The following is a 16,129-nucleotide window of genomic DNA, read 5'->3' on the forward strand; positions in this document are numbered from 1 at the left end:
AAATCTTTGGCAGTTAATGTGTGTCTTTTTTTCTCAACACATTTCTTTTTTTTCTTTTTAATATATTTTATTGAGGTTTTTTTTAACATGTAACCTTAATATTTGGTAAACAGCGTATTGTCTGGGTTTACATTTAAAAACAATCCATAAAAAATAATTTCTATAATTCCATAATCCACATAGTAGCTTTCTTTGATTTTCTCTTCTTCCAGTAATATTCTCTTTAACCAACCTTAAATTAGTACATTACTTACTATATATTAAACAACATCAACTTGTATATTCCAATCATGCATGTTTTGAAGACAATGTGTAAGTTGCATTTGTCTTGATTTTTTCCCTTAGAAGAAATTAAGGAGACAAAACAATGAATACTGTATATAAAATCTGTTTTGAATATTTTCTTAATATATTTTACAATTTGCAGGCTGCCTAGTTCCTATATTTCCACTGTCTCTGTGGTAGATCTAATACCATTTTTGGAAAGTTATTCTTTGCTGTATTAGCCTGGTCAATAATATTTTATTTAGTAATATAATGGTGATATAACTTTTAGTAATATATTTAAATGTAAATATATGTAAATGTATATAAATAAATTTTTTCACTTAACATTTCTATATCACATCTCTTGTCAAAAGAATTTTGAAGAAGTGCACATTTCTTTTTGGTAAAACTTTACAGCAAAACATAGGTTGATGTATTTATTTGGATATTATTGTGGATATACTTTAAAAGATCAGTAAAATCATATTTACTAAAAGGCTTTGAACAAATTCTCAAATACTTTACTTACATCAGGATTTGGTTTAAGTGTGACTCTTAAAGAACCATCTAAAATTCAGGATTGGCATGTCCCAAATAAGGAGATAACCCGAAACAATATGTGAATATAGATTAAACAACATCAACTTGTATATTGTATTTCTGTATGTCCTGCATGACCCCAATACATGTGCATGGGAAGAATAGCTGAGGAATTTTTCTACATTTTAATATTCCAAATTAAATTGATGGTGAATTCAAAGATATAAAGTTTATTCTAAATATAAACTAGGTTTTTCTCGTTTTTCTCGCCATACACATGTATACATAACTTGAACTAGACTGTTGTTTCTCTGTGCCATATAATATATGTGGGTATATGCATAATTCTGTATTTTTGTCATATTTATGTAGTGTATATCGGAGGTGGTGACCCTTTGAGAGCTGAATGCAATGAAATTTCATTTTAATGAATGTTGACTAGTGTACATTCAAAGTGACAATAAAAGTTATTATTCTATTCTCCTAGAACAGGGGTAGGCAAACTTGGCTCTTTGCCTATCCCTGTCCTAGAACAATCTCATAATGGTACTGTAGGATAAGAAGCAAGCTCCATTGCATTCATTGCAATTTAATTCCAAATAAGTGTGTATAGACCTATTTTTTATCCACATGCATTGGATAAGTATGCAGCCAGCCTGTAAAGAAATTCTAGATGATCTTAGAGAAGGCATGAAAGGGTAATTAAGGAGGGACCTGAAGAAGTGATTAAAACTGTTTGTTTAGTGACCGTTCAAAGTTGCAATGGCACTGAAAAATGTTACTTATGACTGTTTTTCACAGTTACGACCTTTGTAGCATCCCCATGATCATGTGCTCAAAATTCAGACCCTTGGCAACTGGTTCATACTTATGACCATTGCTGTGTCCCAAGGTCATGTCCCCTTTTGCGACCTTCTGACAAGCAAAGTCAATGGGGAAGCCAGATTCACTTAACAACCAGGTTATTACCGTATATACTTGAGTATAAGCCGAATTTTTCAGCCCACTTTTTGGGCTGAAAAACTCCACTTCGGCTTATACTCCAGTCAACAAAAAATTTTTTACTGAGGACTTGCGCGCGGCCGAGGCTTCGGTGCTTCCCTCCAGAGGAAGAAGGCGCTGGATGCGGCCGGCTCTGCGGGGAAGGGGGAGCGGCGGCGGGGGCGACGGAAAAGCCGCAAAAACTGTAGGAGAGATGCTGACTGGCAGCGGCCTCGGAGGAGGCGGAGGGGGAGGAGGGAGGGAAGGGTGACCGGGCGGGGGAGGGGGGGGTGAGCCAGAAGGAAAAGGGAAAGTCATCCCGCAGAGCGGTTGCGAAAAGAGGGAGGAGATAAGCCAGCCCGGTACCTGGATCCGCTTCCTGTGTCTCCTCCGCTCTGCCATGATGTCCCCGTTTTGGTCTCCTGGTGATGTGGGGCTGAGCCGGAAAAGGGGGACGGGGAGACCGAGGGAGGGAGGAAAGAAGAGAGAGAGAGAGACGAGCCAGCGTCAGCCAGCGGGCTCACGCGGGGCAGCAAGCCATTAGGAGCCCTTGGGGAGGCAGGGCGGGAGCGCAGTCTGGCCGCTGGGCTTCCTTTCCCTCTTGTCCGCATCGCTGCAAGGAATTGCATTGTTTGGGGACGGCGACGCTCGCCCATTCACACGCTGTCCAAACGCTGGTCATTTGCTGCGGGGCTCCCGCTTGGAAGGGAAGGGAAGGGAAGATTTGTGAGGGGAAGATGCCCTATTGGGGTGGACATAAGGATCCTCCTCCTGAAAAATGTTACCCCAAGTATTCAAGCCAGTCTGTCCCAATAACCTGGGAAGCCTTTCCAAATCCCAGGCTGGTTGTAGTCAGGGTGACCTTCGCGCATCTGGAAGGCACCGAGAGAGCGTTTTTTGTTGAATTGGAGCCATGGGCTAGTCGTGGTTAAGGCACTTGTAGGCGAAGCAAATCACAAAAGCCCCCAAATCCTTCTAAATGCAGCCCATGGGCGAGCTTCCCAAGTTGTTTTAATTTAGTTTGCACGTGGCAATAGAAATAAGCTTTTTTCCTCCTCAGCGGATCGGTGCGGTGAAGAGGCTGGGCTTCCTTCGGGGGGCCTTTCATTCCTGTACAAGGGGGAAGGGGAACTCTCTGCTTTTGTGTGTGCGTGTGTGTGTGTGTGTGTGTGTGTGTGTGTGTGTGGCCCATCTACAAAGCTGCCGAGGAAGGAGAAGCGGGATACTGGTTGGGTGGGGGAGCGGCAAAAGCGGGGGGGGAGAGAGAAACGGCTCCGCCTTTGGTTCCCCCTCCTAAAGCACAGGGGCGCTAGAGAAAGTTTGGAGTTGGGTAAGGAAGCGCAAAATTCAGGAAGAAAAGCGGGGCGGTGGGCGAACGGGAGACCTGTACAAGGGGGAAGGGGAACTCTCTGCTTTTTGTGTGTGTGTGTGTGTGTGTGTGTGTGTGTGTGTGTCCCATCTGCAAAGCTGCCGAGGAAGGAGAAGCGGGATACTGGTTGGGTGGAGGAGGCAGTGGCGGCGGCGGAGGCGGCCGCAGCACCGGCAGCCTTCCGCTTTTGCCGCTTTTGTGTGTGTGTGTGTGTGTGTGTGTGTGTGTGTGTGTGTCCCATCTGCAAAGCTGCCGAGGAAGGAGAAGTGGAGGAGGCAGTGGCGGCGGAGGTGGCCGCAGCACCGGCAGCCTTCCGCTTTTGCCGCTTTTGTGTGTGCGTGTGTGTGTGTGTGTGTGTGTGTGTCCCATCTGCAAAGCTGCCGAGGAAGGAGACACACAAAGACGGCAAAAGCGGAAGGCTGCCGGTGCTGCGGCCGCCGCCACTGCCTCCTCCACTTCTCCTTCCTCGGCAGCTTTGCAGATGGGCCACACACACACACGCACACACAAAAGCGGCAAAAGTGGAAGGCTGCCGGTGCTGCGGCCGCCTCCGCCGCCGCCACTGCCTCCTCCACCCAACCAGTATCCCGCTTCTCCTTGCTCGGCAGCTTTGCAGATGGGACACACACACGCACGCACGCACAAAAGCAGAGAGTTCCCCTTCCCCCTTGTACAGGTCTCCCGTTCGCCCGCCGCCCCGCTTTTCTTCCTGAATTTTGCCCTTCCTTACCCAACTCCAAACTTTCTCTAGCGCCCCTGTGCTTTAGGAGGGGGAACCAAAGGCGGAGCCGTTTCTCTCTCCCCCCCCCCGCTTTTGCCGCTCCCCCACCCAACCAGTATCCCGCTTCTCCTTCCTCGGCAGCTTTGCAGATGGGCCACACACACACACACACACACGCACACACAAAAGCAGAGAGTTCCCCTTCCCCCTTGTACAGGTCTCCCGTTTGCCCGCCGCCCCGCTTTTCTTCCTGAATTTTGCGCTTCCTTACCCAACTCCAAACTTTCTCTAGCGCCCCTGTGCTTTAGGAGGGGGAACCAAAGGCGGAGCCGTTTCTCTCCCCCCCCCGCTTTTGCCGCTCCCCCCCCCAACCAGTATCCTGCTTCTCCTTCCTCGGCAGCTTTGTAGATGGGCCACACACACACACACACACACACACACACACGCACACACAAAAGCGGCAAAAGCGGGGGGGGGGAGAAAGAAACGCCTTGTTCTCTCGTCTCAGCGGAGACTTGTTTCGGGGGATCCAGCCTCTGTCACCCCCTTCTCTCAGCTGGGCAGCTGACAGAAAGGGGCGGCAGAAGCTGCATCCCCCGAAAGAAGTCTTCGCCGAGAAAATGGGCGCTGAGATTTTCTCGGCGAAGACTCACCTTCTCCCGTTCATCACATTCTTCGGTAAAGAGATTCACTCGATCCATGGTTTCAAGGTTGGGGTAGAGAAATCCCGGTTTGTTTCAAGAAACCGGGGTGGTTTATGAGCCTATAGATTTTAGACTTTGCATCTTGTTTTGCTTCCTCGGTTCCCACGAAGCCCGAAATTCTTTTTTTCCCCCCTCTGGTTTCTGCCCAACTGTCAACTCGTGGTAAAACAAACAAACAAACAAACAGAAAGCCCTTGCCTCTGGTTCCTGAGGAAAGAAAAAGTTGAGGCGAGAAGTGGAGAACATTCCCTTCTTCATTGAAAGCTGAAAGCAAACGCGCTGCAAAATTCGTTCATCCTCATCCTCATCCTCATCCTCTCTCTCTCTCTCTCTCTCTCTCTCTCTCTCTCTCTCTCTCTCTCTCTCTCTCTCTCTCTCTCTCTCGCAAACGAATTGAACAGGCACCCAAGCTATCAGGCGATGGCGTTCACGCTTGGGTGTTTGCGCGGATCAGAAACGGAAGGAGAAATTCATTTCTGCTTGCAATTCACTATCTCGGGCATCCCTGAGAGAAGAGAGCTTTTAAAGAAGCAGCTGCAAAATTCGTTCATCCTCATCCTCATCCTCTCTCTCTCTCTCTCTCTCTCTCTCTCTCTCTCTCTCTCTCTCTCTCTCTCTCTCTCTCTCTCTCTCTCTCTCTCTCTCTCTCTCTCTCTCTGTGTGTGTGTGTGTGGTGTGTTATCTCGAACCAGATGGGATGGCAAAGTCAAATGCAAATGGGGATCTTGCAGATCTTGCCCTGCCTTTCCCCCCACGGTTACCTTCTGTTCTTGATGAGCTCACGAGTGCTCAAGGACAAAATAGGGCAGGGCAGAGCCGGCAGTTAAAAATAGGATGCAGATAAAAGGAAAGGTAAGGAGGGGTTCAGGTTGAGAGGAGAGGCTGCGTAGCCTTAGTGTAACTCCTGTTTGGGCTGACTGGGTTGCCTCCGATGGGCTCTGACAGTGGAACAGAATGGAATAGAAAATATGGAATGGAATGGAACAGAACGTAGAACAGAACAGAACAGAATAGAATAGAATAGAATAGAAATATAGAAAGTGAATGGAATAGAATAGAATAGAATAGAATAGAATAGAATAGAATAGAATAGAATAGAATAGAATAGAAATATAGAAAGTGAATGGAATAGAATAGAATAGAATAGAATAGAATAGAATAGAATAGAATAGAATAGAATAGAATAGAAATATAGAAAGTGAATGGAATAGAATAGAATAGAATAGAATAGAATAGAATAGAATAGAATAGAAATATAGAAAGTGAATGGAATAGAATAGTAGAATAGAAATATAGAAAGTGAATAGAATAGAATAGAATAGAATAGAATAGAATAGAATAGAATAGAATAGAATAGAAATATAGAAAGTGAATGGAATAGAATAGAATAGAATAGAAATATAGAAAGTGAATAGAATAGAATAGAATAGAATAGAAGAATAGAAATATAGAAAGTGAATAGAATAGAATAGAATAGAATAGAAATATAGAAAGTGAATGGAATAGAATAGAATAGAATAGAAATATAGAAAGTGAATAGAATAGAATAGAATAGAATAGAATAGAATAGAATAGAATAGAATAGAATAGAATAGAATAGAGCTGGAAGGGACCTTGGAGGTCTTCTAGTCCAGCCCCTTGCTCAAGCAGGAGGACCTATACCAGTGGTGGTGAACCTATGGCACGCCTGCCAGAGGTGGCACTCAGAGCCCTCTCTGTTGGCACGTGCGCCACCACCGCTGCCAGCAGCAGGTCCTTGTCGGTTGGTGGACTGGAAGAAAAGGGAGGGGGAAGCATTTTACATGCGTGCATGCGCGCACGGGGCCACGAGCAGGCACATGCTGCAAAGGGGGCGGGGCTAGTGCCTGCGTGATACTCACTAGCCCAGCCCCGTTCTCACGTGGTGCGGTGCCTTGTATCTGCACCCTGCGGCGCGGCGGTTGGCATTTTTGTGCCTTGCGGTACGGTGGCCCATTTTTTGCTCCCCCTTTTTTTTCGTGCCAGAGGCGGCACTCAGAGGCGCCTCCCTGTCCCCTCCCCTGAGGGCACCAGAATGCCGATGCTGCCTTGGCACTTTGTGATAAACAAGTGGGTTTTGGCTTGCGGTTTGGGCACTCGGTCTCTAAAAGTTTCGCCACCACTGACCGATACCATCTCAGACAGGTGAATGTCCAGTCTCTTCTTAAAAACCTCCAGTGATGGAGCACTCTTGATTTCTGGTGGCAAGCTGTTCCACTGGGCAGCTGAGAGAAAGGGGCGGCAGAAGCTGCATCCCCCGAAAGAAGTCTTCACCGAGAAAATGGGCGCTGAGACGCCTCATTCTCTCGCTCAGCGGAGACTTCTTTCGCGAGATCCAGCCTCTGCCGTGCTGCACCGAGAGAACAGCAAGCCGCCCCATTCTCTCGGCAGAGCACTCCACCGCCCCATTCTCTCGGCGGCTTGCCACCCCGTTCTCTCATCTCAGCAGAGACGTCTTTCGGGGGATCCAGCCTCCAGCTGCTGCATTTCCCAGCCTCGGCTTATACTCGAGTCAATAACTTTTACCAGTTTTTGGGGGTAAAATTGGGGGTCTCGGCTTATACTCGAGTCGGCTTATACTCAAGTATATACGGTAACTTATCAACTGCACTGATTTACTTAACTGTGGCAAGAAAGGTCGTAAAATGGGGCAAAACTCACTTAACAAATGTGTCACTTAACAACAGAAAATTTGGGCTCAATTGTGATTGTAAGTTGTACACAGTCCAATGATTGAAGCAATTATGAGAAAGAAACTCAAAATAACCTTGCCTTGCTTTTGTTGGAATAAGATGGAACAAGATTGAACGGTCTTTCATATTTCTGTTGTGATATTGTACATCAGTAAAGTAGCATCCCTAGAATTCCCTTGGGTGCCTATTTTTTGATCTGGCCTACTTTGAAGGCCTGACAGAACTGTAGATCCATGTTATCAAATAGGGTAATGCAAGAATTGCCCAATCTACTGTGTAGCCTAATCTAACATCCCATCACACAACATGGAGGAAAACCCCCCCCCTTAAAAATCTGGCTCTTCAGCTCTTCCAGTAGTGCACTCATTGCCATTGTAATCGAGAGCATGATATATTACTGAGGTAAATTGTGCTTTTTGACAGAGTAAAAAGCCAAGTCAGTCAAAAATAACTGAAATGCCTCAAATGTGCCACATTCAGGCTTCCCGTTAAGTTGAAGTACATTCCTGATTGGCAACCATGTCGTTTCAAAGACTTTCACAGAGATCATACTTTTAGATTAAAGTCACTTACATTCCTTCCTTGAAAATTTGATTCAAAGTTTTTTTTTAATGCAAGAATATTCTGTCTTATGGTATTAGAAAAATTCCACTGAAAAGAATTTATATAAAAACTTATATCCATGCATACTGAAGCTTTTGCAAGAGCTATGTTTACTAAGGATGATAGTGATATTTTCTTTAGAAAAATAATTCAGGTACCTATTAAAAAAACAAAACGTTAGTTTTGAAGTTCATTATCCCATAAAATCTGTGTTTGTCTATTTAAAGGATATCTACTCTTCACCTGAAAAAGCTTAAACATAAAAACAAACAAACAGAAAAGGCAAAAAAGGGAAGAACAAAGAAACCTGAGTATTAATTTTTAAAGTGGTGCTAGGTAACTGAGACAACAATTCAAAGTAAGGATTATCCTGTTGGAGTTCATCTCTCAGCAGAGTCTCTGGAATCTGCAATCAGTTATGAAATTGTGGTTTTAGGGTAAGGAATTATGCCACAGCGTGGAATGCTGATTGTGTTCTTTTAAAAAATCTACTTGGAGTTGTTTGACCTTTAGTTCAAAAGGCATAACGATGCCACACTTAGTTTTATTTCATCTACAGATGCTGCTGTCAGTCTTTTGTACAGTAACAAATGATGACAAAAGTGATCTGTGTTTAATCTCACGGATGTATTGTTCTGTTACGTTGTTCTTTTTCTCCCTCAAACAATTCCATTAAAATTAGAATGGGTGAACTTCAATGTGCCTTTCCCAGTGTAAAAAGGAAGCATAGATTGCTGTTACATAGAAATTGATTTCAGAAGAACAACCCTCGGCTACTTTAACTAACAGGTGAAATGGATGTCTTTGAAGTAGGCAAGGTGAAAATAGTTTAATATCAATAACTACTTGTAAACAGTTTTTTTCCTACCTAACGATGCCTGATAAATATTGATCTATGATTATAATAAAACTAATTAAAATCCATCATGAATGTAAATGCAATCGTATTCAAATCACGCAAATGTTAACAAGTCCCATACCTGACAGTCAGACACCAGCCAGTCTCAGACCTATGTTTCCGGGAAAGCTTTCATCGTGGGTTAGGAACCATTTAAAACTGGGAGCATATATGATTACTCCTTCGGATTGATTGTAATTATTTAATTTGGCAGGTCTTAGGTGTCAGTTAGCAATTCTGGGTCCTATAGAAACCACTTCACCGAAGCCTGGTTTAGAGTTTTGTCTTCTAGGCTTGCTGGCTTATCACTAAGAGCAATTGGGCCTCTATCCAGGCCAATCTGCTTTAGAAAGAGAAGCTTGTGCCTTCAAGTTGCTCTAACAGGAGCTGCCTACTCAAAATACAAATGCCTGACAGAATACCTCCCTCTTTCCACTGTTTCAGCTTCTGTTTCATGTGATCTGCAGCTCTGAAGTAGGTGGAGAGAGTTGCATATATGAATCCCATGGAGGGGGGTTGGAATGTATGTCATTAGGATCAGATAACACAGGGGGCCTCAATCCCCGGTCTGTGGAACAGCACAGCATGCCAGAAACCGGTCCGTGCAAACAAGCAAAACCCCATCCGCGGGATGCAAGCAGTACCTGAAACCATGTCCCCTCCGGTCTGCAGAAAATCCTCTGTCCATGGAACCGGTCCCTGGTGCTCAAAATGTTGGAGACCTCTGAGATAGCATATGAAGGTGCCATCAGTGTTTCTCTTTGTCTTGGCTCAAGGGAACATGTAAATCCCGAAGCTTAATCCTGAGAGAATATACCCATAGGCTGTCAAAAAGTTTCTTCAGCTGATAAATTCTTATAATTCCTAAATTGGTCTGCAGTTGATCCATTTCAGAGGACTTTTTAGCTTGCGGAATTGCAAGATGCAGTAAAGCGGTGATTGTATCCAGTCATCAAGAATCAAAATCATCTCAGGATTTCTGGACTACTTCATTTGAATTAAGTTCAAAGAGATTCTGCCTCAGAATGTTGGGATGTGTAATCCAACCCAATTGGAAGGAGTCAGATTACAGAAGTTGCTGTAAAAGATGGGTGGCTCCTAATAACATCCAGCTATTTTAAGTCTGTTTAGACTGCAATTGTTAATGCAGTTGCAAAAATATAAAAGAAAAAAAAATATTCAGTCTTAACAGCTTTGTTGGTCAGCGTTTGATATTCCCAAGTCCCCTATCAGTTCTTACTTACTATCAATTGCTCATTTGTTACACATTGTACTTATTATTGGTCTGTATATTTGGCAGGCAGAATTGCACCTGGTATTAAACAGGGAAGCTCATAGCTAAATTTGCAGAGGGAGTGGAATTAATGCCTTACTAATTTCTAGCTGTTCCTATAATAGTTCTAGTAGGGGAAAACAGTTCTATTGTCCACCATTTCTTTCTGCTTGGCTTTCTTAATGAAAATGGGGAATGACGAAAAGATAATAGTTCATCTGTTTATTTTGTCAATCAGGAGTTTATATTATGAAAGTGAAGGGAGGCCTTTAATCGAATTAACTGGTTGCTCGTCCAGCTAGGTGACTGTAGTGGCATAGCAGGACTATTGAATCCTTGGTGTTTATTCTCTAGCGTGAAACATGAAGCTGGTTGTAGTCAAAGAGAAGCATTGGAAAAGCTTTTTAAGAAAATTACAGATGACTGCCCCTATTATAGAAAAAGAGTTTTAGCAATTGGCTGTTTCTTTTATGGATATCCCCTTCTGTTGCTTAAGTTACCTGGACATTGCAGAAGATGCACTTCAAAGGAATTTGCAGATAATATATTGTATATTTCAGTAAGAGAGATAATACTAAGGAAACTTACATTTTCTCCTTCTGAAATCTAATTTAAATAATGTAGGAATAGGTAACCTGCTATCTGCTGCAACTTAGTCATCCGTGATCATAGCCGATTTTCACTATGGTTCTAGAGTTGAAGCCTAAAAGATGGGGGCTATCAGCTTTTGAAACAATGGACTTTTGTTTTTCTTGAAAAGAACTGCTGCAATCTTCTATCACGACTTTTAGATCTTTATTCCTTTAGGAAATGTCTGAATGGTTCAAAATAAGGTAGAGAGGACTCCTCAACCCTTTCTTGTGCTTACTATTCACTTCCTTGTAGCTCCTAAGCACAAGAGGGTTTTTTTGATCTGCAGTTCTGATATGTTTTTTTTCTCCAGGTGACATAATTGCACAGTCAGAAGTCGACATACCAGCAAAGGGTCTGAGATATGATTGGAGTGAGTGCATGGGCAGAATTTGATAGCCCATGACAAGGGAGAGCCAATTGGTACCTTCCACCTAAAACCCATTTTACTATTTCCTTTGCACTATTTCTTTTTGTAACCCACTCACCTAAACTATTTTCAAAACAACCCTGTCCTCAGGAAGTCTTCAAAACAACTTCCCCTACAACTACTTCAAGTTACCTAAAACAACTCCTATTGTTCCAAGGAGGTATAGTTAGACTTTAGTAGCACAATGCGTAAAGAATTCTAGAAAGGAATCAGAATATTGTTTGTTGTTAAGATGTTTGTATTGAGATCTGAAATTTTTATTTTTCTAGAAAAGGGAAAATCAACGAATATATGTTTTACTGCAATTGCTAATTGACCCTTTAAACTAGTCTGCAAATTTTTGATATAACAGTTAGGTTTCATGGCAATTATGAACCAATATAACATTAAGCGTCATAATAACATTTCCTTTTGAAGTGGTGGGGTGCGGTGTAATAACATAATATGTTCTGCTATACTTCCTTCTGTCTCTCAAGTTAGATTCATGACTAATTCATGAGATTTTTGAGGGCAAAGTCTGAAATAATGGGTTCGATTTCATCCAGGGGAGCGCTAAACATTTTGCAAGGCAATGCGATATTTGTGGTGTTAACCGTCTAAATGATTTTTATTGATGATGACAGATAGTTCTGTGGTGATGCACTCAGAGTCACGCCTAATATGTTCAGAATAAGTCTTCTGGAAGGCTGTACATCTGTTTTTAAGATCTTTTGCTAAAATATTTAAATCAAGGTCATTGTTTATATTTGATTTCCAAGCAGCTTTTAGCTATTGGGCCTGCCATTTTATATATTTAAAGATGAATCTGCTTGTAACTTCAAGGGCTGCAAATGGAAAGTTATAATAGGTAGCAGGTGTTAGGAGAGGCAATTATGCATTAGGTGCTTTGCTCAATTTTCAAAACTGTCCAAGACTATCCATTTGAAATACTTTATACCCTAGTTTTATCTCTGAACTATGATGAATTCTCAGATCTAAAGGGAATATGCATTTTCCTTTAATGAACTGAATGCTTAAGCCTATTTGATTTAATTTAAAAGAGCCTAGGCAAACGGTACTGAAAAACAATGCAAAAAAAGAAAATATCAAGAATAAATTTAGATCTTTGGCATAGTTCACTATTTTATTTCCCTTTCTTAGAGGAAAAAAAAACTTTGATACAGCTTGTATAGAGAATGGTATTTAGGCCTTTGCATAAAGGATTATTCAAAGTTTCTCAGAAAGTTTTGCTCAGTTTCTTTTACTTTTTTGCCAGATGGTGTTGGATTAAGACTTAAAAGAATGATTTCTTCTTTTTCTTGCTCCCAAGAATATAAAAGATTTACTAGATGAGATCAAAAATCCATTTTAAGCCATCTTACACAGTCACCTTGAAATTCTGAAAAATTATGCTTTTCTTTTTGCTCTGAGTCTCCTGTCAGTTTTGTTGGGTGTAACAGTAATTAAAAAGTCTGTTTCTCTATGGTTTGGATGGTTTATTATTTGTTTTTCTGCAAACCCTTTAGCCATGGCTTAATTCTTCCCAAAGTCTTTGCCTTATACTCTGAAGAGGTGTTAGGTTCCATTTGAATTGGGTCATCTACACATCTGTAGATGTTATGTTTATAACTGGGTCAGACATTGGGATAGGAATTGTGTTGTATGAACTGTCAAACTCAAGACAATGGTTAGGTTTACGGAGGAATTAATTTTAGACCCAGATAGCCTCAGATCTCTTTGGCTGAAACTAAGACTCCTGTACTTACTGTATTTTATAGAAAAGTCCAAAATAGTTTAACGTTCTTGCAAGTGGCAGATTCCTCGAGCAGTCTTTTTTTTTAATTCCCCATCTTCCTCCTGCAACAATAGTAGTGACTGATTAATCATTAGGGATTCTTTTAGAACTTTTTTTTTCATTTTGAGTTGTTTGTGAGATGTGACTTCTGGATAAGACATGCCCTTTTTTACTCTCAAAGAGTAAATCCTTCTGACATATAATTTCCTGGTCATAACTTGATTATGAACGTATTGTCAAATTGATCACTCCCAACTCTAGAAATTGTAATGATCTTTCCCAGCAAGCTCATGTTCATAGGATATCTAAGATATCTTCTAAGATATCTCCTCCCCAAACTACATTATGTAGTTTTTCTTACCAGGGAAGAATGCAGCCAAAATGTAGTGCAAAATAGGGCAGATGGTATAGAAAAGGGGTAGGCAACCTTGGCTCTTTTATGACTCGTGGACTTCAACTCCCAGAATTCCTCAGCCAGCATACCTGGCTCAGGAATTCTGGGAGTTGAAGTCCACGAGTCATAAAAGAGCCAAGGTTGCCTACCCCTGGTATAGAACAATGCATTGCTTCAGAAGTCATCAAAGCTAAGGAAGAACTACTGAAGGCCATTGACTCGCCCCTAGCAAAACTTGCCCATGAAGAAGAATGACAGCAGTTTTATTTAATCAAGTTGAAGCCAGATGGTTTTTTTGATTTTCAACAACAAAGTTTATTGGCGGACATTATGCTTTTTATATACTTGCGTAAGCTAGTCATTCTTGGTTAGTATTGTTTTATTTATTCCTATTTTCTCTACACAAATGAAAAAACAACTTTTATTTGAAATCTGATTTGCTAATTAATTATGACAATTTACATTTTAAAAATGAGGAAAACAACAAAAAGACTTTCTGAACAGTACTGAGTTATCTACTCAAATGTATTTTTATGTTGAATATATTTGTGCTTTCTTTCAACAGTCTGAACCAGAAGGTTTTTCCCACTTCCACCTGTATGTCTGTGCTGCCTTCCTTGTCAGATGGAAAAAGGAAATCCTTGAAGAAAAAGACTTCCAAGTAAATAAAACATTTTTTTTATTAAAAAAGGATATTACATTTTATTTTTTTTAAAAAATACCTTCATTAGTAGCAAAAGACTTCCACTTTTACTGGGTTTCAACAGCCTTGGATACATTTGGATGTTTTTCCATATTTCTCTTGCTGAGTTTAAAATGAAAGGAAAGTACAAAGTTGCAGCTGAATATTTTTCCATTTGTCCATCTCCTTGTTTTAGATGGGGCAACATCAAGATGGTTTGACAAAAAAAAAAAAATCCGGCCACCAGGAGTAGGCAAACTTCATTTGATACAATTCCAGCATAGCAACTTTCATGTTGAAAAGAAATTAAGCAGAGGGAAAAGAGTTTTGATAATTGGTAAAAACTAATTAACCTGGCCACATGGGAAGATAAAGGAAAAATATCTAATCGTGTTTAAATGGAGCCCAGAGAGTGATGTGCCCTTTGTAGGCAGAGAATGCCTGTTTTTATTTTCCCAAAGTATCCGTTTTTCCGTGTATCCGCGGTGGCTCAGTGGGTTAGGACGCTGAGCTTGTCGATCAGAAGGTCGGCAGTTTGGCGGGTCGAATCCCGAGTGCCGCGTAACAGAGTGAGCGCCTGTTACTCATCCCAGCTTCTGCCAACCTAGCAGTTCGAAAGCACGTAAAAATGCAAGTAGAAAAATAGGGACCACTCCGGTGGGAAGGTAACAGCATTCCGTGCGCCTTTGGTGTCTAGTCATGCCGGCCACATGACCACAGAGATGTCCTCGGACAAGCGCTGGCTCTTCGGCTTTGAAACGGAGATGAGCACCGGCCCCTAGAGTCGGAAACGACTAGCACGCATGTGTGGGGGAACCTTTACCTTTACCTTAAGGAGAAATATAATTTTGAAATAGCTATTTTCTATTTTATACTTGTTCTTTTTGTCCCTCGGTTTGTCAGAGAATTCTTTGTTCAACTTTGCTGGTTTCATCCGGGGGTCTCTCTTTTTTTCTTTCTCTGTGATATTGTGTTTGATTGTTTTAATAATCTTGTTTTTCAGAGCTTCCCAAGCATCTTGAGTTGTTTTTCCCTTTAGGATTTCCATCCGTTTTTGTCTTAGTTTGTCGAAGTCAGCTCTCTTAAAGTCTAGAACACTAGTTTGACTTTGTTCAATGGCCTCTGGCTGCATTATGTTGAATACTATGACCATGTCATAGTGTGACATGGTCACTCTCTCATAAGGTTCCTGCAACTTCCACCTCTTGTATCATTTGATCCCTGTTAGTAAGAATTAAGTCCAGTATAGGTGATCCCTTATTTCCCTCCTCTACCTTTTGGTTGACAAAGTTGTCAGCTAGGCACAACAGGAGCCTGGTGCAGATTTTGTCTCAAAGTTGATGTCAGGATAGTTAAAGGCCCCCATTACTACAGCGGTGTGTTTCCTGCACTCCTTATTTAACTGAATAGCAAATAGTTCATCTATTTCCTCTGGTTGGTGGGGGGGAGGGCTGTAGTATATACCTATAGCAATGTCATTTCTTTTTTTTTGTCTAATATTCACCCAAATGCATTCAAGAGGGCTTTCATCCCTGGCATTGTGTATTTCTGTAGACATATAGTGATTCCTTACTTACAATGCAACCCCTCCTCCTCTTTTGTTGGGTCGATTTGTTTTGAATGATTTATATCCTTCTAGCAATTAAGTTCCAATCAAGGGTTGCATCCCACCAAATTTTGGTAATGATACAATATCATACCTGCCCTCATGTACTAGGACTTCCCTGTTTGCTTCCTACATCTCCTGATTTATATCTGAGTCCCCCTTCCTTCTCAAGACTCCCTTCCTCATTGTCTGATTTGTTGCGTTGGGGTTTATGCTTGGGGTTTGGCCTTAAAGATTGGTCACCCTCCCCTTCCATTCCTAATTTAAAACTCTGCTGATGAGCTGAGCCAGTTGTTTTACAAACATTCTCATGAGTTGTGAGAGCAAAATTGTGATGGCTTTGCTTTCCCATCCTCATGGGACACTGGTGGAGAGGAAACCCTATGAATGGGAAAGAGGTGGGATCAATGCAGGGCGATGGTGCTGGACCAGTTCTGCTAGCAATGGGGTCTGGGGTGTGTGTGCCTTCATTGTTCCTTGCTGGCTTTCATGCAAATGTTCAACCTCTCACTCAACTCAACAGAAACTTCCAGTTGTCACCGTGGA

General features: G+C 41.9%; 1 protein-coding gene across 2 annotated transcripts in view; it reads left to right on the top strand.

Annotated features, from left to right (window-relative positions):
- Positions 1–16,129, top strand: part of TBC1D22A (TBC1 domain family member 22A) — a 138,111-nt gene that overhangs the window by 103,056 nt on the left and 18,926 nt on the right. For both annotated transcript variants that reach the window (XM_081330153.1, XM_081330152.1), the window contains one exon: positions 13,861–13,956. In XM_081330153.1, the coding sequence (XP_081186279.1) occupies positions 13,861–13,956 (96 nt within the window). The remainder of the gene's footprint in view (positions 1–13,860; positions 13,957–16,129) is intronic.

The sequence above is a fragment of the Vipera berus genome (assembly GCF_964194415.1).
Source record: "Vipera berus genome assembly, chromosome: 6".
Classification (NCBI taxonomy): domain Eukaryota; kingdom Metazoa; phylum Chordata; class Lepidosauria; order Squamata; family Viperidae; genus Vipera; species Vipera berus.